Here is a 23,147-nt window from a genome sequence, read left to right on the forward strand (position 1 = left end):
GTAATCATAATGAAAATTTTAAATCAAGGCTTCTCTGGACATAAAAATTTTATTTGAAAATGAAAAACTTTTAAGTAATAGAATTTTTTTAAAAATACTAAGCACTTTTTATACTGCGCTCAAAATGACAAAATAACTTTTCTGGGTCAGAAAGGACAATTTAAATATTCCTGTGGTTTTCAATTATTCTACGAAAAAGAATACTCCACTCAAACGAAGAAAAGTGCGCTCAAGTCATTTCAAACTAAACTTTCCCATTAAGAAAAATATGCATGATTCAACACTCAAATTTGTGATTGAAAGCTAGATAATGATAAATTCTCTACATGTCTTGAGCAGCATTTTTCTTTGTTTGTGGTGTGATTTTCTTGGAATAATTGAAAACTACATGAATACTTAAATTACGGCACACCTGCTAGGATCGGCCCTGGGCAGATTATGAACAGTTACAGCAAAAAACAAATATAAGAAACAAAGCAAACAGAATACAAAAAAAAAAAAAAAAAAAAAACAGATCCATTAATTTAACACAGTAGCTGGCAACTAACGGACCTCGGTCCAGATTTAGACCACGATCAATCAAAAATTGGACAATCAAAACTGCTTTGAAATTTGAAAGTATGACTCCCACAAATTAATTATCAAAAAATATTCTTCTGCAGATAATACAATACCTTTGGGAGTCAACCAAAATATTTATTACTAGCTTATTACCCGGCGTTGCTTGGGTGCTCATTAACGCGGCACATCTTATCGATAATTAAATGATGAATTCTATTTTCATGAGCCTACCGCCTCCTAAGTACAATCCCTTAAAAGAACTTAAATAACACCTAAAAAATCAAACAAAAATACCCAGCGCTCAGTAATAATGATGAGAAACAAAAACAATTATTTCCTTTGTTTTCTTTTTTGACTAGCAGAACTCGAAAAACACCGTTTTGACGTGGTTAAAAATCGAACTTCATCCTTACCCATAAAACTAAAATAGCAATAAGTATACGAACAAAATAACAGATTTTTTTTTAAAAATACTAAACACTTTTCATAATGCACTCAAAATGACAAAATAACTTTTCTCGGTCAGAAAGGACAATCTCATCAAAAACAACCCTGTTGTAAAAATTTCCCCGCCAAGAAAACCTTTAACTTTTCCGCACAAAAAAGAAAACCTGCATCCTAAACCCAAAAACCCTCAGCCATAAAAAGTTATGATATCTAGTTTGCCCACCAAGTATCTGCCAAACTATCATCCTCCCTCTTCTCCTTTTTCATCACAGCTACTTCCATTAGAACCTCCTCCCACCTTCAACTCCTCAGAAATATGGATAGATCTTTTAAATTGTTTATCTTGTTTAGCGGGAAGCTTTTTACTCACCAAGCAACCACTTCACTTTGAAAAGCATTTCTAAGTCATCATCCAAATAACGAAAAATCCTTTTTCTTCTCTGGGAATGTGTCGAGTTTCATAAAATAGTTACTGAGAACCAGAGAGATTTTTTTTTTTTAATTGAACATTTATTTCCGACTTGCATAAATTACATTCACCCATTTTCTATCATTCTGCTCAAAAAATTTGGGGGTGCGACCGCCCCCTCTTGACCCCCCTATTTGTCGCCCCTGAGGCTTATGGTAACTTTTTACGGCGCTAGGGCATATCCATCAATCGTCGAGATGAGGTGGACAAAAGTCTTTAGTTATATTTTTCAGATATTAATGTTGAAAAATATCCGAAAGATCCGTAGAAGCTTCCCAGTTTTGTTAACGTCACCAAGGATAATATAAAATTTCGATTTTAGAAATATCCACTTAAGAGCCCCAAAATCCTTCTTTCCCAAAAATAGCCTATAATGGATTTCAGTTCCGAAAAATATTTTGGTTCGGAATATTTTCACGTTTCCCCTATTGTTTTCAAATCTAGCCAAAAACGGGTTTTTGAAAAAATAGTGCCGAGAAATTACCGGAGGATAGCCGCCAGATCCCCTACCGTCAGCAAAGACGGCCTAAATTTGCGTTTTAAAGTTATATTTCGAAATCTTTCGATGGGAGACGATTGAATCTCCCTCCCTCTTGCAACGTCAACAAAGGTAACCCAAAATTGCGGGTTTAAAATTTCAGTTTCGGAAATTTTTCGGGAAGAACGCCGATCCTTCCTAAGCTACGGTTTTAAAAAATAGCTTCAAATTGATTTCAATTTTGAAAGAATTTTAGGAAAGAACTGCAACATTACTTTCACCTAAAGTCTCGAAAAAGTTCCTAAAATTGAGATATTTGACGTCGATTTCGAAAATTTCTCCATGCACCTTGAATATACTTGACTCTTTTGTTCTTGCAACCAAACACAACTAAAGATTAACTAAAAATATTTTTCATACGCCAAATTCGATAATTTTCTTGGAGCAATCATCCTCCCCTGAACCCCTGACATCTCCCCCCACGCTTCCCCTTCCGCTGTCCCTTCTCTGATGTCACCGAAGAAAGACTATAAAATGCGTTTTGGTATCTATTACTTTTTTCAAAGATATAAATTGTCCCTAAGAAGTTTCTTTCTATAAAAAATTTCTTCCTTTTTGTAAGATCATTCTTCTGTCCCCCCCCCTTTTTTTAAATTCGAACTTGGCATAGAAATTTAAAGAAAGATTTATATTGACGTTCAAGATTCGTTAAAATATGCAAATTACTCTTGAGGGGCGGCACATTAGGTTTTTGCACACGGGCGGCCGACACCCTAGGATCGGCCCTGAATCTGCCATTAGAAGCAAAAAAAAAAAAACTTCTACATTAGGTTTGCTTATGTAACAATTAAATTGAGTAGTTGGTTGGCACCAGGAATCAACTAAGTTTAAATTACTTTGAGCTGCAATAGTCTGATTATTTGTTTACTTTTTCATTTTTTTTTTTTTTTTTTTTTGAATACATTTTTAAGGACTTGTGATTTTTTTGCCTAAACGTCAACAATGTCAAGCTTATTTGGTTTTTGTTTTCAACCTCAAATTAACACTAACAATTTTACTTCCTAAAATATAAATTCGACATTAATTTCACCCCTTTCAATATTATGAATTAATATTCAGCCTTATTTTTTGCCGAAGTCGTATATTCGATGAACGGGTAAGCACCAAGAAAGAAAAATAACCAAATTCGAAAATTCATTGCACCCAGGCCAGGTTCAAAGAAATACATCTTTTATTGATCTTCAATAAATTTGATCACATTAGAATTTATCAACACGTGCTACCAGAAAACAAATTTCCGTAGTTTTTAAATTGTCCCTTATCATGTCCCCCAGTTCCGATCATTAGTCAATCTTTACATCTTTTCCTGCGTTCAAAATTAACTTCATCCTTCCAGGGGAACTTGCCGACACTTATTTTTAAAGATCAGATTGCCCCGCCATCTGGTGAAGGGAAAGCAAAGCCGAGTATTTGCTGAAATATGAATGTTCAGTGGCGGTTCGTGAGTGGGGCCGGAGGGGAGGGAGCTCGGGCCTCCTCACTTTTTTGAGAAATTTTTTTTTTTTTTTTGGGCATACCTGCTTGATATTGAAAAAAAAAAAGCATTGTCCTGCGTATAATCTACGGATTATCTTCTAAAAAAGTTTAAAAGTTAATGAGGTGCGGATTATCTGTGTGTCCCTCCCTCCCCCCCTCCCTCGCAACCCCAACGCATTGAATCTGAATATTTGCAGCAGGATTCGCAGACAGTTATCCCGCCAGTATACTGTTTATTTTACATAGCTTGAATGTACAACATGCAGTAAAAAAAGAAGCCTTCATTTGCACAAGATTTGACCACATGCTAATTTATTGCCTCTTTGTCTTCAAGTAATTAGCGTACTATAATGATAAATTAGAGGAGAACTCATAACTTTTTTAGATTATTTTTTTTTAAGTTTTGAATATATCTTAAAAGTTATTACTTCTTCACGTTTTTAATTCAGTTGTAAAATTGTATGTTAAATCAAAACGTATCTGAGAAACACAATAGGGCAGAAGACATTTTAATTTGAAAAAAATAACGATGTTAGGGTAAGTCTCAACTTCTTTTACAAAGAAGTCTTTGAATTAAAAATGTTCAATAGTTACAGCTAATTGGTCAGGTATTGCTCCCTGCTCCCGTCTAAAAACATTAAAATTTCCAGGGAAAATCTCCGAATTCCTTAACATCGCTTCAAATTTTGTTCGAAAATCGGATAAAGTTGCGTTTTTGAAGCTTCAATTTCGAAACATTGCTGTCCCTAATGTTACCAGATATGGTCCCACAATCACGTTTTTAAGGCTTCATTTTCAGAAAATATTCGGGCAAGGGCCCTCGAACCGCCTTCCTTTGATATCATCAAGAAATAGGTTTTTTAAGCAGTCACTTTTGAAAAATTTAAGTGGAATAGTCTCTGAAGCCCTCCTTATATTACCATAAAATATTGTGCTTAAGCTTTTAGGACTTCAATTTTGAAAAAAAATCCAGGAAAGAGAACCCCATCCCTTAAAAATCTTCAAAGTTTGTCCACAATTGCGTTTTTGGAAGTGCAAACGGGAGAAGAGGAATTGATTGATAATTTTTTTTTTCAAAAAAAATAAAATAATAAATAAATAAATAAAAACGATCGGGAAGAGTCTCAGAGCTCCATCTCTTACCTTAACGTCAATAAATATGACCTATAACGGCGTTTTAAGGCTTCAATTTCTACAAATTTTCGCGGAGTCTGTTGTACCGTTCTTTCCACAAGCCTCACCAAAGACCAACTTGCTTTTTGAAACAAGTTTCAAAATTGAGAGGCTTGATGATGAGCAAATCAAATCAATCAATTTGATGAGATTTTTTTTCCCTATTGTTCCCTCCACCCCCTAAAAAAACTATTTTCTAGTTGTGTGTAGTGATGCATGTACGTGTGTGCATATATCGTCACAATATTGTTAAGAGTTCGTGACACAACTTCAAACTTTCTTGAAATGACGACACAGTTCTTGAGAAAACACAGGAGATTTATTTACAGCTATGTACAGGAAGCGTAGTTACAACTGCTAAATCAGTCATCAGCAATTAAGCAAATATCAATTAACACCGTAAACTCAACGGTTACACGTATTTACATCCAAATACGCAAAAACACAACGCAAAATGCCTCACAATAAACAGAGCTAATCAGGGTTGCCAGACGTCCCGGATTTCAAGGGACAGTCCCGTATTTTGAAAAATTGTCCCGCGTCCCGGAAAACTTCCATACGGGACGGCTAAAGTCCCGTATTCTAGCGGATAACAATACTTTACAGAACGAGACATTATTTTAAGGAAAAAATAAAGTAAAACAAAAAATGTGAAATAATGAGCAATAAGAAAATCATGTGGGCAGCAAACGCAAAAAATGTTTTCGTTTTGATTTGATTTGTATGTTTTTGTTTTTGCAGCAGACCATTAGGAGCCGCATGGGTGCCCACCTAGGAGGGGGAGGGGGGTCATGGCGCAGAATGCGCCGTTGAAATTTTTAGGTGGCGTTGTTTTGAGGGGTATTTATTTCATTTTTGAGGTGGGGGACCTTTGCTTCTTTTTTTTGGGGGGGGGGGGGCTTTACGATATTGAGAGAGGTGCGCCCTTGCCCTTAGAGGGGGCACCCATGAGGAGCCGAATGGTTGCTTCTTCTTTGCTCATTGACTAATATTTGAAATATATCTCTGCGCATGCGTCGTCAGTTGCAATGAAAACGATTTTTTATACTTTGATAGGCGACATTTTGTTAGGTTTAATGCTTTGTTGAGATTGAATTTACAGCGACGTCTCAAAAATACCCCCCCCCCTTTTTTTATCACCTAGAATCCTGTCCCGTATTTACTATTCTTAAATCTGGCACCCTGGAGCTAATACACACTCTCGGCGCAACCGCACTCAGTCGAGACTGACTTTTTATCATGCGGCCCGGCTATTTATAGACATCGAAAGAGAGCTTCTCAGATATTCCAGAAAATCCTACACCGTTCTACCACTTTCTTATTTCTTTCTATTCACAAATTTTATCATTCAGAAATGAGGGGACCGTATACTTCAGCCGAATGTACAGGGGGTTGTATATTCATTACAAGAAACTATTTACAGGTTACGTTCCTACAATAATTTTAGATGAAAGATAATTTAATAAACGCCAAATTTAGCTAAATTACGACAAACTAATCACAAAAATAATTACTATTTACAGAATTTGTAACAATATTATTTTTTTTATTCAAAAAATGTCTTTCCATTGTTACACAAAAATTATTACTTGTTTTAAATTACTGCTCATGTAAGTAGTTTTAAAGAAAATGTGACAAGTTTTCAATAATTTGAAGGAAAAAAAAGAGTTCACTCCCACCTCCCTTTTTGCATAAAAATTCTAAATCTCGCTCATGAGCGCCGGCAGATTCATATGCAGAAAGGTATACCCGCATGTAAATCGCTAAGAACTTTTTTACTTCGTTTTTTAATTAATTTATTTTTCGTTCTTTTAAATTTAGCTTATCTATTTTTACTTTATTTATTTTAAAGTGAATACTGAGATGTATTTTCATCTTTGTTAAAGTTAATTAATTTATAATTTTTACATATCTCTCTAGTCACAATATTTTTGCACTTATGTAATTTGGTCTTGTTTAAAATAAAATAAATTTTACCCATTAAAAATTATTAGTTATTAAAAGATTTAAAAAATTTTATATAACATTACTATTAAACATATTAAAATAATATTGCTTTTTAAAATCTATTTATTTTATTTATTTATTTATTTATTTATTTATTTATTTTTTGAAAAGCCAGGAGGTGAAAGTGCCTCCCTTGCAGCCCCTTATCGGTGTTGCAAAGGAAGCACTTTCACCCCAGCGCCGGAAAGCGTACTGGACATAAATGTGAGATTAATAATGTTCGTGATGTATTTTGAAGCTTTTCCCTATCTGATTATTTAAATTTTATTTTTGAAACTCAGGGTGAGAAAGTTCACCATCCTGTCGGCAATCATGGCATAAACATGAAAATAACATCTTTCGTGATTTACTTTCAGTTTTATTAATTTAACACAAAAAATAATTCCAAAAAGTTTAAATATTAAAAAAATATTTATTATTATTTTTCAAAAACCAGGGGGGGGGGAACGCACCCATTACCTGGCCCCCTCACTTTTCAAGGCACGAGACGTCACTGTGAATGTTCTACAAAATAATGCTAATGACGAATCTCGTGGTGTCGCCAACTTACAAGTGCGTGAGCGGCTCGTACAGAGGAGATGGGGGGGGGTGCCCCCCGACTTCCTAAAGTAAAGGGGTCTTTCTCCTTCCTCAAAAAATTATTTTTTTTACTGGGTGGATTGGTTTATTTCCCGGAAAAAGAACTAAAAATTCCAATTGAATGGATATTTCTCATGATTTCATATTTCATAAGAATGGAACTTTGAATTGGAAGGGGGAGATCCACGGTGGTCGTATTATACATTTTTGGAGGCCATTTATTCAGCAAAAATTAAAATCTGAAAAGAAAAAAAAATCAGTTTCATGGGCGTCGCCTTCCAACCTCCAATACGCTTCTTTTGACTCCCTACTTTTTGGGTTCACACTAAAAAAAATCAGAAACGTTTATTTTCATAACAAAAAACTTTTCTGCGTATACAGATTCCTCCCGTCAGCAGCAGTTTTCTGCTTATATCAAAAATTTTATCCGTTTAGCCAGAAAGTAAGAAGTGGAATTGTTGGCGCATGCGCAGTTCACACAGCAATTGCATTACCGCATCAAATGCAAAGTGAAACCCGAACCCGAATGCACGCTATGAAAACGAAGAATCTTAGTAGTATTACGTTGCATGGCTTGTGTAATTTACTTCTTGTCTTTTCTTGTCTCAACCAAATGGGTTATTTTTATTGGCAGAATTTTCTTCTGTTGTAACAATGACTTCACAGTGTCATTATAATGCAAAAATAATAAAAAAACCACGTATGATAATTTTAATCATGAATTTATTAAAAAATATTTCAGTGTACAATGACTTTTGTGGCGTATTTTTACTATGTCTTATCGTGTTTTGACAAATTTCAAAAATAAAATTTGGCAATATTTTGAAAAAAAAAAAAAAAAAACTGGGTTTAATTCAGAATGGTATAGGAATGGTGTGAAAAAAAAATTGGACTTCATATTTGCATTCAGTTTGTGTTATTTAGGTTTTACTACAAAATTTCAAGGTGTACGAACACTTTTGGGAGCCACTGTATGACGAAATGTTTATGAAATTTAAGCGTATTTTTGTCCCGCACGTGACGGAGGAATGGCCCTTTGTTGTTCAGACGAACCTTTCTAAAGCGATTTGTCAGTCATCCATTTTTTAAATTTTTATGTTTTGCTCGAATTTGTAAGTTGAAATCTGATTTTTTTTTTTTTTTTTTGTAAGAAAAATAAGTGTTTCAATATTGTAAAATTACTTTCTTTGTGTATTTCCTGAAAATTGTGGAATGCAGCTAGCACCATTACTATTTTTTAGTAGGCCCATAACTAAGAGAGTGTAACCGTAACAATCCTAACTAGTATTATTCCGATTTATGTCAATAAACGTTTAAATCATTGTTAAAAATTAATGAAAATGTTTTGCTATTTAAGTGCAATTTATAAGTTCTAACACCGTGAGAGTTAGTTTTTTCCATAAACTAAAATTGCAACATCACAGTTCGAATGCCAATCCAAATTTTAAAAACAAGACCTTAACCAGGGCCTGATTACTGCACAGGCCGACTAGGCCTAGGCCTGGGGCCCCATCTTCCTACGGGGCCCCAAATTACTTAAAGAATTATGCATAGCATTGCAACTTTTCGAAAAATACACGTATTTTTAAAATAATAATAAAAAATTATGACTTGTTAAGGAATTTTGTTTTTCAATTAATGAGGAATTTTTATTCATTCTGCCAGTGAACAATTTATTTTGTTAAAATTATGAGGGACCCCAAAGGGGATTCATAAATGCACATGATAAATGATTTATAGAGTTATGTGATAGACAAAGAGGCCCCCAATCCCCAAAAGTGCATTCCGACGAGCCCTAAATCTGTAAATCAACCACTGCATAATTTGCAGGGAGCCTCAAAATTAACGTGGGCCTAGGGCCTCACTTTTAGTTAGTCGGGCCCTGCCCTTAACCACAACTAGAGTCGCTAGTTACATAGATAGGCCGATGCATCAGCTTAAGTTTAGCCATTATGGATCGGATTTTTCATTGTTACGCTGCTAGAGTTACCACAGCAAAGTTTCGGATTTCACCAAATTTGCTGAAAATAAAATTTTATTTAAGAAACAATTCACGTGTGTGTGTGCTGCTAATAATTGCTCACAGTGAACAATCACGAAACACGATAACTCGCCAGAAAAGACAGCCACACAAACAGGCGCTCCGATCCAAAATGGCTAATCTTAAAGCTGATGCGTCGGCTCGTATATATATAGGGGACTTAACCACAACTAGAGTATTATTTTTTAATGATTTCTATGCATGCACGTTTCATTTATTTATTTTTTTATCATTTATTTATTTTTTTATCATTATTATTTTTCATCATTCGGCACAATTCCGAATTTTAAAAAAATGAGGGTTTACCCTTTTTTAAAAAAAAAAGTTAACTATTTTCGCCTTCCCAAAAATTTAGTTTCGTGGCGCCCTAGCTTCTGTTACTACTCTTTTTTTTTTTTTTTTGCCAACTTTTGTAACAATCGATACCAAGTATATCATATAGTTTTTAAGAACACATTTGACTAATAGATGGCGACACCACGTTGAGCTTAGAACGTTTCTTAAGTGAGTTTCACATCAATCAAAATCTTTTTGTCAAACTTGCTATAAAATTTGCCTGATTTTTTCTTTTGCGTGTGGCCTTCGTCCGTGATTTGAAGGTTTTTTTTTTTTTTTGAACGAAACTGCAAATTTGTGCTAAAAATCTTATCGATCATTTAAAAAAAATTAAGACAAAGTAAATGAAAAATACTCGAATAATGTCGAGTGTTGCTATCGTTGGGGAGATAGATTGGAATTTCATTTCGTCGCTCTGTGAACTGTGATAGAGAAAGAAAAAAAAAACTTCAAAAATCAGGTTCCACCGAGATTTGAACTCGGATCGCTGGATTCAGAGTCCAGAGTGCTAACCATTACACCATGGAACCAACTTCCCATGCCGGGAATCGAACCCGGGCCGCCTGGGTGAAAGCCAGGAATCCTAACCACTAGACCACATGGGAGTTATCTGCTAGGAACTATTACAGAAACAAATTCTAAGAAATAATTTTATTGCATTCTTTCCACGTTTTTAAAATTTGTTATTGTAAAACTGTACATTATTTCTTTTATTGGATTGAATCAAAAAAAAAAAAATCATTTAGAATCTGAGTTCTGAAGAGCAGGAAGAATTTAAAGATATTCGATGAGTTTTATGCTTTGTTGTTTGTTCTTGTTCGTAAGTTGTAAGTTTCAGTCCTAAGGAAAGATTTTCTCTGAGAAGAGATTTTACGAATGTGCTGATGTCAGTGTTAATTTTCCTTTCAAATGTTGTCATTACGACAAATGATTAGTAAGTATTTTACCAGATTTATGCAAGTTTTTAAAAGTTCGAAACGAAAAGCGAATTTGTACGTTTTTAACTTTTAAACCCACACACGAACCGAAGACCTCTGATGTTCATAATGCACTTCACCTGCTTCTTTTATAAAATGAAAATATATACCTATTTTTACATGTATTTCTGCATTAACCCTGGCTATAGGGCGGTAACTTACTGAATATACCTGTTTTTGCTCTGAGTTGGGAAAATATTTCATATAAATTTTTTTCAATTTCGCATTAAGAGGCTTATTTTTTAAATATAACAGAATACTTTAAGTATAATGCACGTGTTTTGTAAACATTTGATTTGCACTGGATGTATCAGTTTGATTCAAATTATTAATTTAAACTGAAAATGAGAAATGAGTAGAGATTTGTTTTTCAATGTGTTTCCTTATTCTATTTATAGTTGTAATGATACTTTATTTTGTGTAGGCTCTATAATTTCATCAAATTTTGGCGAAAATAAAAGGTAAGTTATAAAAAAAATTCTGTTTTTTAACTGAAGCATTGTTAAAATATGTATTTCAAAATCTTTCTTTTTCTTCAGCTACAAAATAGTTGTGGATGGCAAAGACAATTACTTCTGCCAGTGTCCTTTGCTGCTTCTTCAGAAAGTTCATTTAAAAGTTTGTTTAGTATTCTTATGCAATTTTAAGTTTTACAGTATGTATTATTTACGATTTCATGTGTTTTTTATTAATTATATTAATGTAATGGATGTTAATAATCTACTCAAATCTGTGTGTGTGTCTGTGTGTGCAACTCACATGAAATATTTTTTTGTGAAATCGATATTGGTAATGATAAGGCAATCTCCAGAATTATGTGCTCAATATTCACTTCCACTTACACAACTTTATTTGTATGTCAGATTAAATTAAGGGGCACAGATACATTTGACCCAAAATCAAGACACCTATAAAACAATGCATTTGAATGTATTTGCAGGGTGTTGATCCAGGATTATATAATTTTTAAGTCGGCCTTTTGTGAAAAAATGAATTTTTTTAACTTTTTTATTTTATAAAAAAAAGTACTATACTTTTTTCTTTCATATATTTTTGTGAAAAAATCGGGGCTGCGGAATCAAAGGAAAAATAACCGGGAATTTTCGGGCTTTCGACTCCGTCTGACCTTTTCCCCCCAAAAATCAATCCGACTCTTACTCTGCTAGCACTGGCAGTGTTGCTGATTTTGCAAGAAAATGACAAACTCTGACTCTTGAAATTTTAAACCTTCAACTCTCGACTCCGACTTCTTTGTTCTGAAATGAATTTGACTCCAACCCCCACAATCCTGAAAAAAATATCTTATAGCATGTTTAGCTATCACAAATTTTATTTGAAATCCCCTGGCCCTAAAACTTTACTGGGAATGAATTAAGGCAGTTTTTGTTAATTGCTTAGTTGGCAAAAACAAATATAGCTTACAGAACAAAAATATACTGCGATGAAATGCATTAGCATTTCCTTTGTCTCAAAGGGGTCAAAATGTCACCTCCCATAATTCTAGGTATAACCAACGGATTGGGGCTCAAAAAAAAAACTTTTTTTTCTTTAAATCTATATAGTATCACACAGCACAATGATTTAGGAAAAGTCAAGACAGGATTAAGAATTAAGTAAAAATATAGAAGAGCAGTTAGCAAAAAAAGTTTGCTTGGGGTCAAAATAACCTCTTCCATTATTCTAGTGTTAAATGTTACTTTACATTTTTATACAAAGGGGTCTGTTTTGCATCTGTTGTTGGTGTAGCATTTTTAACATTTTCGATTGCATATTATTAAGCTTTGTCAAAAGGCTAGGTAAAATATATTTTCATTTATTTCTTAAGTTAAAAATGTTTAAACAAAATTGTGTGATGTTTTAAGTTTGAGTTTTCAAATTCCATAGAGTTAAATACTAAACCATTAGTGTTGTTTTATTTTTGTTACAATTCTATTAAAGTAAAACTGATAAAAATGACCGAAAAGAATTTTTTGATTTTATTTCTTTTTATTCTGATGCAGGGGTGGGGTTTGAGGGTTAAAACCCCTCCCAGAATTCGCACATATACATTTTTTCGTTTATTTTAACAATTTTTTAAAAAATCTTATTAGTTTGTTTAAATATTGGTTTGTATTTTTTTTTTTATGGTGTCAATCAGAGCATTTTCTGCCATAGGTTAAGAAACATGTTTAAGATGGCACCTACATCAAATATTTAGGAAAGAATTTCAATGATCTTCTTTCCAACAAAGTTATTATGACTTGCCTTCTAAGTGACTAAAAAAAATGCCTTCAAAATACTTCTGATATAATTCTTCCTGATTCTAAAATAAAACAAACAGACACCGTCTGTCTTATATATATAGATGACGCACTGAATCAAATTATGACCACCATGTTCTCCCTACAGGTCCCACTATTAGGAAATGCTCCCTCCCCCATTTTTGTCAGTTTCATAGCCATTACTTTTATTTGTAGTGGAAGGGAGCATTGTAGTAGGCATTTACAGTTTTCTAATGGGCTAGAGAGGTGCAAAGTTCAAGCTGAGACTTATTGGGGTATTCCCTTTGAAATATAATCGTTAAAACCAATCTTTTTTTTACTAGGGGTTTGTTTTACAATTTTTTCACTTATTTTTTGGCTTTAAACCAGAGTATAGAACTTAATCCTATAAGACACATGTCCAAAAAAAAAAAAAAATGGAAGCATCGCATTTTGCATGGTCAGAGTCGCATCCCAGATTTTATTAAAGAACCTTCCATTATTCACATTATTCAACTTACATTCCCTGACATAATTATGATTAAAAATGATCTTAAATATGTGAAGCTCCCTTCCTTTCTAAATAAGAGTAATGGCTTTCGAAAAGTGAAAAAAGGGGGGAAAAAGTGGGAAATGGGGGGGGGATAACAGTGGTCATATTTGGATTCAAGGGTCACTTTACATAAGAATCAGCAAGAATTATGTCAGAAGTATTTTGAAGGTATTTTTTTGCCGCGCAGTCAGGGGCGGCAATTCAGCATTTCATTTGGGGGGTCGAGTTTCTTAAATATGAATTACCACAGTATGGAACCAAAACACATATTGGCTAACAGCAAGTAATCATGATATGGGTTTAGAATTAATAAAGATAAGCGTTCAAAAAAATTTAAACTTTTATGACAAAATTCGTAGTTTGATTTAGAATATGTTATCATACCAAGTGTTTTGGTACTACAGTTTTCATCTTGTAATAAAGTTTTGATGCTTGATTTTTAAAATACGGAAGAACAGGAAATCTTGTTACTAATCCAGCAATGCCCTTGTCATGCCCTTTTTTCAGCTAAGTTTTTTTTTCCCCCATTGTGCTTTGAAAATAATTCTCTAAACTCCTGAAACACGAAAATTATTATTTCTCTACAAGCTGAACTGATTGGAATATTTGAAAAATAATTATAGTAACAAAGTTACGTATATGAAAACACACCTTTCACATCTTGCTCTTCAAAATCACTTAGGTAACTTTAAAAATTGTGATGATCTTCATTTTTCATCATTGAATAGTCTATTCTAGGCTAGTCTCTAAACAATTCTTCTCGCCTCATGCTATAGATTTTACTCATAATTGAAACTATTTTTTGTTTTCAATCCAGCTAATATAGAGGAAAATATTTATCATCAAATCTTGTGTTAATTTCATTAGAAACTGAATCTATTATTTTATACAATATGTTAAATCAAGGTTTGATTTTACATCATCATGTGCATTTTAGTCACTTCTTCTAAATTCATTTGAATATTCTTTGCACCTTTTTAAAATTTTCTGGAGTAAGATTTTTCTTTTTTTTTTTTGAAAAGGTCCACGCTTTGTTGAAACATACATCCACCAGAAATTTATTAATAGCCTCAATTGTAGCTTAAACTGAAACTTAAACAGTCCAAAAATTAAGGTTATGATCGGAAATGTTTCGATAGAGTAAAGCATTGTTCCAAAACTCTCCGCAATACAAACAAAACTTATAAAAATTCATATGAAGACATGTTAAAGGACGTTATCTTCTTCATTATTGAAAGAAGTTTTTTTCCAAAATCACTGCTTTGAAATTATCGAGAACGGTTTTTATGGTTTAAAAGACCATCTCGTGTTGCCTCTTGAAGGCCCTATTGTGTTACCCTGAGATTGCATTGTTAAAGAACCCACAGAAAAGATATTTGTTGATGGTGAGATATTTTTTTCAAAAATAGTATGTATTTTTTAAGGCGTATCTATGGAAGTATACTATGCATTGAGCAGTTGAAATGTGTTTCTAGAAGAAGAAAGTGATGAACACTCATTTAATAGACACACTTAAAATGTGAGCGTAACAATGAATGTAAAATACCAAGGCATTTAGTGAAAATCATGCGGCCACACCACTGCGCGGACCTCTCATCCGTCGCTACACAGAGCACACAAGAGAGAAATATTTAGCCGATATGAGGTTTACGTCTTTAGTTAAAATTAACCATGATTCTTCATCAGTTTTTTCTGTTCTGAAAAGGCCGGTAAAAGCTTGATGAATTTCTAATTATTTAAAAAATGGAAAACACTTGCTCATGTCTGAAAATACAGTCGAGTTTCTTCAACCATTACGGAGAAACAGCAAGATTCTTTTTTCCTGAATATTGGTTTGCGATTTATGTAATTTGAATTTGCTCGTTTTTTATCATTCCTCTCAAAAAATTTGGGGGTGCGACCGCCCCCTCTCGACCCCCCTATTTGCCGCCCCTGCGCGCAGTGTAATAAATGCATGAAGTTCAATTGAATTTTAAAAAACAGTTATGCATACAATTCTGTTTCTAGTTATGCAGTAATTGCATAAGTAGACTCGCCAGATTTCTGAAATGCTGAACCCGGACCCCCCCCCCCCTTCAGCACTGTGAATGTTCAAAAGTGCACTCAGCAATGGCTGATTTATAGGGTGTTTTATTGAGCAGTTCATTCTCAATGCTATTAATAAATGCTGAAACGACAAAAGCAGATAAACTTTTTACATGTTAATACTTACAAGTTCTTTTAGTGAGAACAAGCAATTTGAAGGACGAATAAAAAATTGAACAATATTTACATACTTTTTTATTGGTTAAGACTTTTTTTAATTCCTTTTTAGTTTTATTCTTCTTGCAAAAATCCTTACTAGCTAGTCCGATATTAATTTTACTCATCAATGTTCAAATGCAAAAGTAATTCTCCTAAATATTCCTTTCCAGTTAATTATTTTTAGACTTTTTTGGTCATCTATAATTAAATTAATCTTTTACCGGGATGCGAAGTAAACCGGCCGGGACACCGCAATTTTGTTTGAAAACCGTGACTGTCCTGATCCATGGCCCCACTTAATTCTTATAGGCCATGGAAGTCGCTGAAACCCATGGCAACAAAGAGGGCACCCCTGTTTCCATTACTTTGCCATTGATTGGTGGATGCAGTGTTCCCAGTGGCGCCTCTTGCGGTCAGAATGGGCGACGTCCAATCAAAAATGTAAACAAACTTTGAAACATTGATTATGGTTGGTGGATGCATGAGCTGCATTGAAATGTTGACACTGATTGGTGGATGCATGAGCTGCATCGGTTGAACACAGAAAAGTCGAAAATTGTCAAGGCCCGTAAGCGTATTTAGTGGGGCCGTGACCAATCAAAACATGACGTCTGGTAAGCCTATGTATAAAGAAGTTAATTGGTGTCAGAGCAAGGGTAGATCCTTCTTCTGATTGTGAGAGGAGGGAGCGTCATTTCTGTGAACTATTTTTGGACATAAATAGGGGTCTGAGGCATATTTTCTGAAATATAAGTATGCAAGTTGATCTAAAACACAGCTTTAGATTATTTTTGGTCACTTAAAGAGGGGATCATGACCCTTATGCCGGTCCTTTGGATCTGTGCCTGTGTCAGAGTATATAGGCTTGAAAGCTTCATATCTTTCCATTGTCCCCAAATTTGTTTTAAAAAATAAATATAATTTCTTTATGCTTGTAAAATTTCAAAACAATGTAGTTCCATTGAATACTTGGTATTGATAAACTACATATGATTGTGAAATGCAGATAAATTTACGTTGAATGACTGAAGCATGAATCCAAGTGGTGGGTCATTAGGGAGGTCTTGACCAACGAGACCAAAGAGAGCTTAAAAGTGGATTTTTTGGACTTCAATTGCAAGAAATTGCCATGTCAGTGCACCAGACCGTTCATTTGTGCGTGAATATTATTACACTTTTGACTATCCCTCCCCCTCCCGAACCCCCCTCTCTAATTTGTGTGCTCATATTTCAGTAATGAACACCAACAAAACCTTAAGGCTATATATGCCCTTGCATTAAATATTTGGTATTGATAAAGTACAGATGGTATTTGGTTGTAAGTTTGAGAGTTTCTACCAGCCTGGAAAATAAGGATATCCTTGAAAAGCCCAGAGCGTTTTTGGGGCTTGGGGAAAAGTCAGAGATAATTTGGAAAAATGTGCATTTATTTGATGTAAGTCTGAAAATTTTTCCTAAGTATAGAAACATGTCATTTTTTGAAAAGATTGATTTCTGATTAGGAAAGGTCTTCCTCTTGAATTTGTTAAGACTTCCCAAATGTTTCTAAAAGAAATTGGATCCCACCGGAAAAAATTCTTCTTAGTATTTCATGGTGACGACAGATCAGGGAAATCAGGGAGATCAGGGAAAAGTCAGGGAACTTTATTAATCAGGGAAAAGTCAGGGAAATATCAGGGAATTTTGAAAAAATAACAAAAAATCAGGGAAAATTGATTTTTTGAAGAAAATTTTTTTTTTTTTTTTGCTTTACAAAATTAAGTACTCTTAATTCCCTACGCATTTTCTGCCAATTATCTGTTCAAAAAAAAAAAAAAAGTAAAATTAATGAGGTGCGATTATACACTGCCGCATATTTGTGCATCTTTTTTCCTCAACGTCAAAGTATTGAATCTTACTTATTAACCACAGGATGAACTTCCTAAGATTGCTTTTGTGTCTGTTAGGTTGTTTATTTTACCTAGCTTGAAATTTCCTTTTACTCTTTCAATGCTACGTAAAATAAACAACCATACAGGCAAAGAGGAAGCCTTCAATTATGCCTTAGCTCCTTTGCCTTTATTCCATTGTCTCGAAGTAATTAGCGTACTGTAATCACGATTTCAAGAAAAAATCTTTGGTTTTTGAATTAATACTATAAAAGCTTAAAAGTAATTACTTCTTCGCATTTTTAATTTAATTGCTAAAATTTAACTTTCAATAAAAAAAAACTTCGTTTTTTGCCGTTATATTATTTGTTGTCACCGCAGATTATAAAGGTTTTCTTTTCTTCAGACTTTAATGATTCTTTAATTTTATAACCAAGTTGTATTCTTCTTTTATATATTTTTAAATTAACTATTTGCTCCCCCCCTTTTTTCCCCTTGCATTTCAAAGTTGTTTGTTACAAAAGCAATCTAAGATTTTTTCTCATTACATACTTAAATCATTTGAAATAAACTTGTGTACTTTATTAAATATCTTTATTTTTCTATTGCTAAAATGCTGTATTCATTCATTAAAACCTATGTTCTTGATTAGAGAAAAGCTTCCTACGAATGGTTGTCAAATGGTTTTATCTGTTTTACATAAATATGTCAATTAATTATATAAGAATAACTACATTACTTCTATTCTTTCACTATCTATATATATAATTCTCTTACGTGCCGGCAAATGAAGGGGTGAATTTCTAAACCTCTGTTGGCAACACTTCGCCGATAAGTCATGTAAACAAACTTCTACGTTGTTTTGAAATCTTGAATCACAGAATACTCAACGAACTTTTTTTTTTTTTGAGATGAGTTTGAGTCGGGCTGTGGCCCATTTCAACCTTAATCAGCAAAGAAAAGCTCAAAGAAGGCAGGAAACCGTTCTTGAATCCAATTTAAGACGAGCCATTTCCAGAGTTGTATTCTCTGATTCGCTGCCGATAATTTTTAGCGGCTGGGGAATTTTCAGTCAGCAGTTCCTTCAACAGATCAGGTGCGTCACACAATGCCGGTAACCGCACCTTTCCGTCATGGCAACATTTAGTATATTTATTTGCAGTATTACGCTCTTTCTGCCAATAAAGAGCACCACAAAATTCGCATTCTTCACACATTGCTCCACAATCATGTTCATCGGCAATGTTGTTTTGAACGCGTAGGCGCTTTGAGCGTCGTCTATTCTCTGCTTCAGTACGACAGTTCAGTTCAAAATGAATAACCGAGAAAGAATTTACTTTATTCCTTTTATTCTCAGCTGAAAGGTTTCGCCAAATTTGTTTAGGGTTATAGTAGTTTTAGTATTGTGCAAGCAAAGTAGCCTTGGCGAGTTTTCGCGTTTTTAGTTAAACCATTTTTTGTTCGTGACGTGGCAAGGATTCAGAATAACAACAAGAAGGACAAACGTTTGAGAAAATATGTTTGGTGCTCTCTGAGCCTGTTTTTGGAACTACTTTGATATACCCCCCCAAATCGGAAATTTGGCGACTTTTTTTGTTTTTGTTGACACAAAACTTTGTTGCCACAAAAATTGTTGCCACAAAACTTTAAAAAAAAACTCAAAAAATGGTACAAAATACATGAAAATACTAAATTTGGCAACAGTAAAAACCTAAAAGCTGAAAAAACCTAAATTGGCAACACCAAAATAAGGAACAGCAACCCTAAAAAGTCCGTTGGGAATGCCAGATTTGGCGCGTAATTTTGGGGGTGTATATCAAAGTTATACCCTGTTTTTAGTCATGGCCAGCTCTATGTGGCATTATCAAGAACAAGATCTTTTGAAGCAGTGTCAGTTGTGGCTCCCAAACGGGACATTTTTAATTGTGTATATGAGGAAGTTTTCTCAGATTAGAATATATAAGAGTGTAAATATGTAAATATATAAGAGTGTAAATAATGTAAATACATCCCTCGGGGGAGCCTGTAACCCCTAGAGGGCGCGTCCCCAGGTGGCGGATAGGGGAATGCCTTCATTGGTTTTCCAATGGGTGGTAGAAGGGAAATAAAATACCTTCCGCGGACCAACAGGTAGAAGTGCAATCTCTCCAAAGCAATGACAGACACTTTTGTATCTATAATGGTAAAGTTGTGCACATTGCCAAGGCAGTCATCTTACATACAGCAAAGTTAAACTGTCGAAAATCTGGCTAAAGCAGACAAATTAACATTATGAACGTAATTTTCATATTGGTTAAATGGATGGTGACCTAAATGCAATTACCAACTTTAATTTTTACGGAAAATTTTAGCTAGGCTAATGTATTGGCATACAGCGAGCGAGCGAAGCGAGCATGGATCGCGAAGCGATCCACAGGGAACTGCGTAAGCAGTTCCGGGGGTTGGCGAGCGATAGCGAGCAGGGGGCGATAGCCCCTAGTTACTTGTTATTCTTGCAACAATTATTATACTGTTTGAAAACTTAGTTCAAAATAATTTCAATTACTTTTTAGTTCTATCATAAATACACATGTTTTTAAAAGTAATTTTAATAGTTTCTTAAAATTCTTATGCTAAGTCGTTTCTGAACGTAAAGTTTTTTTAAATTTTCTATAATCTTTCCATTGTATAAAAATTTAATATAGTGGTTGTTACCCCCCGCCCCCCAAAAAATGTCTTGTTTTTTTTAAACCATTTTATTTAAAAAAGTAGCATCTTTTTAAAATATATCTTTAGTTCAACAAACATAACTTAAAACGTTTAAAATACTGCATTTTATACAAACATACAATGGATTTCAAGTAAAGCAACTGGAAGAAAACCATTATCATTGGTAACGTAAATCAGGGAAATTTGGTGAACTTAATCAGAGAAATCAGGGAAATGTCGCAAATGGGGCTACAGGGTCAGTTCAACCCCGACCCGACCCCATATAAAGGCGCGCTTTTGCCGACAGTCCAAAATTTAGAACATGGCTCAAGGTATCAGTAATGGCTTGTGAGTCATTGAAATGGAGATTCAAAAGACATTTCAAAAATCAAATATACAAGATATGGGTGTCCATATGCAAAATTTAAAGGGGGGCTCAGATATTTTCCCCGTGGTTTAGCAGGATATTTTCCCCATGTAAACCGATTTCAGTACAGATTAGAGTTATTAAAATTTGACGTTTTTAATAACTTATTCATTAATGGCTGGAGAAGAATTGTTGTTACATTTTTGCAAAGAAAAAAGTACTAAAAGCAAGGAAGGTCTCATTTCTGCCCCCACCCCCATAGAAACAACCATGGACATTACCCAAACTGCTGAAAAGAATTTTAAAAGAAAAGAAAATATTTTATTTATTTATTCTTGAGGTTTACAAGTCAATAATATTTTTGTTGAAATTAAGTGAGAAAGATTTTTGTTGAATTAAGCTTTATCATGCTTTTATCAATTGAGAAAATGGTTTGAACTCATAGTCTGTCAATGCTTTGCTCATAGGATTTTAATGACTTTTTACAAATGATGAGAATTAAAACTGATAAAAGAGGTAGTATCTACGTATCAAGTGAATTTGTTTACCATGCAGTAAGCTAGTTCTGTTAACACGCACTGGTAGAGACAAAATTTAGTGGAGAGCCAAATAAATCAAAGAAGTTTGATAAATAACAAAATATGGCAGTCTTTCATTATCAGTAGCAGAAAAATTTTTTGCTATTGGAATATTATGCAATGAAGTTTTACTCGTTTTGCCTTTCTTACACTTTTGAAACCATAACCTGTTTTCAAGCAGCGTTCCACATGGCACATACCCCACAAGATCAAAAGCTTTTAGAAACGAACAATACTTTAGCTATGCATTGGCATGTTGAAAAAGCAGAAGAGGAAATTAACAGAAATTTATCTGGTAGCGTATTTATTTTATTTCATTTTTCATATAAATTTATTTCTTCATTTTCTTTGGTGTCCTACATGCCCATGTGCTAGTATAGAGGAGCCACCACTGCAAGCTGTTATAGTTTGGCTACCTAAATTTATTAATTTTTTATTTAGTTGTATCTATGCATGAATATAGTTAATCATATTATTTGTGTCACAAACTCAAAACATCTTAGACATGCTGTTTTGTTACAGGAGACACAAACATTAACATGATAAATTTCCTTCTTTTTTGCCTGAAAGTATCGCAAAAAAGACTCATGCTTATCTGATATTATAAAAGTGTATTTTATATCACATATTTTAAAATTCTTATTAATCATCAGGGATGGTTCTTATTCCAAAATTCAGAGAACTTTGGTGTCTAAAAATGTTGAAAGACCAGGTTTCTTTTTAGGATGCTCAACAGATTCTTTTTTTAAATCTCTTAAGAGACATGAATTCAACGAGAAAATTTTCTTCTGCTCAGAATCCTCTCTGAATTATTCAACTGTTCTGAAATGCATTAAATCTCATGTTTTTAGAAATTAATATTTGCATTAAATCCTTCATATCAGTAAATTTCTAAAATAGTCTATAAATAAAAGTAAGAAATAACTACGTCAAATAGCACAAATTGCAGATTACTGCAGACAGGTGTTTCGGCATTACAAGAAACGCCTTTTTCAATGCAAAAAAAATGAGCTTATAGATGAAAAGACATCCGACTTTTCATCCATAAGCTCATTTCTTTTGCATTGAAAACGGTGTTCCTTGTAACACCGAAACCTCTCTCTGCAGTAATCTACAATTTTTCGCTTTTTGACGTTGTTAATTCTTAACTTACTTTTTAGCACAAAGGTATTTATTTATCTTATTTTTCTTAGTCTGTAAATATTTCATCTTATTTCTTAATGTTGCATGCATTTGAAACTTGGATCACATAACCAAGAACCTTCATTCAAGTCACAAATCTTCAAAAGTCTTTATTGAAGAAACTTTTCTTTTCATAGGATCCTTTGACATGTTTAATAGAAGAAACCTTGTTTGCCCATCATGAGCAATTTGGATGTTCAACAACATCTTTGTTAACTATGTGGTATTTGTGGGATGACATATTTCATAAATTAATGGAAGAGGTGATTATTTAAAAACTTTGAATTCTATATTTTATTTCTTTTTATTTACTAATTTGAGATTTATTTATTTTGAGTCTCTGGCGCAGTTTTTAAGGAATGATGTATTTTACTAGTTTATGAAAGAAGTGATGATTTGTTATAGAACTTTGAAGTTCTGTGTTTTAGTGTTTTTTCAATAACTGACTTGAAATTATTTTGTATCTCTGGCATATTAAGATTTTTTAATATGCCCTAAGGTCAGACCTGTCACTTGGACAATCAGATGAGGGGGGTCAATTCCCCCCCCCCCACACATGATTTTAGAAACATAATATGTTACTTCATTTTTGTATGTTATGTTGTTTTACCCTTTTAATAATGTGTAAATACAATCCTATTTCCACTTGAACCTAGAAATTTTTGAAATGATTTACCTGCCTAAGGCCCAGCTAGTGTGTCGTAGTCAATTTAAGCCTGTAATCATAATCTACATCTGTAAGTACATCTACTATCGTAGTTCCCCTCCTTTGAACTCTTTCCAATTTCTTGAATATCTTCATTTTGTTTAATTAAAATCCTGA

At 33.7% G+C, this 23,147-nt stretch overlaps 1 protein-coding gene and 2 non-coding genes across 3 annotated transcripts in view; 1 reads left to right on the forward strand and 2 right to left on the reverse strand.

The window, feature by feature from the left end:
- Positions 1–10,085: 10,085 nt before the first annotated feature.
- Trnaq-cug (transfer RNA glutamine (anticodon CUG)) lies at positions 10,086–10,157 on the reverse strand. The gene has a single exon. It is a non-coding gene; the product is annotated as a tRNA-Gln (tRNA).
- Positions 10,158–10,160: 3 nt separating this feature from the next.
- On the reverse strand, positions 10,161–10,232 carry Trnae-uuc (transfer RNA glutamic acid (anticodon UUC)). The gene has a single exon. It is a non-coding gene; the product is annotated as a tRNA-Glu (tRNA).
- A 215-nt stretch (positions 10,233–10,447) lies between these two features.
- Positions 10,448–23,147, forward strand: part of LOC129222701 (uncharacterized) — a 31,895-nt gene continuing 19,195 nt past the window's right edge. The window contains exons 1-4 of the mRNA XM_054857232.1: positions 10,448–10,561; positions 11,029–11,065; positions 11,144–11,222; positions 22,462–22,587. Coding sequence (XP_054713207.1) covers positions 10,537–10,561; positions 11,029–11,065; positions 11,144–11,222; positions 22,462–22,587 — 267 coding nt within the window. The 5' untranslated portion in view covers positions 10,448–10,536. The remainder of the gene's footprint in view (positions 10,562–11,028; positions 11,066–11,143; positions 11,223–22,461; positions 22,588–23,147) is intronic.

This window comes from Uloborus diversus, chromosome 5 (assembly GCF_026930045.1).
Source record: "Uloborus diversus isolate 005 chromosome 5, Udiv.v.3.1, whole genome shotgun sequence".
NCBI classification, from domain to species: domain Eukaryota; kingdom Metazoa; phylum Arthropoda; class Arachnida; order Araneae; family Uloboridae; genus Uloborus; species Uloborus diversus.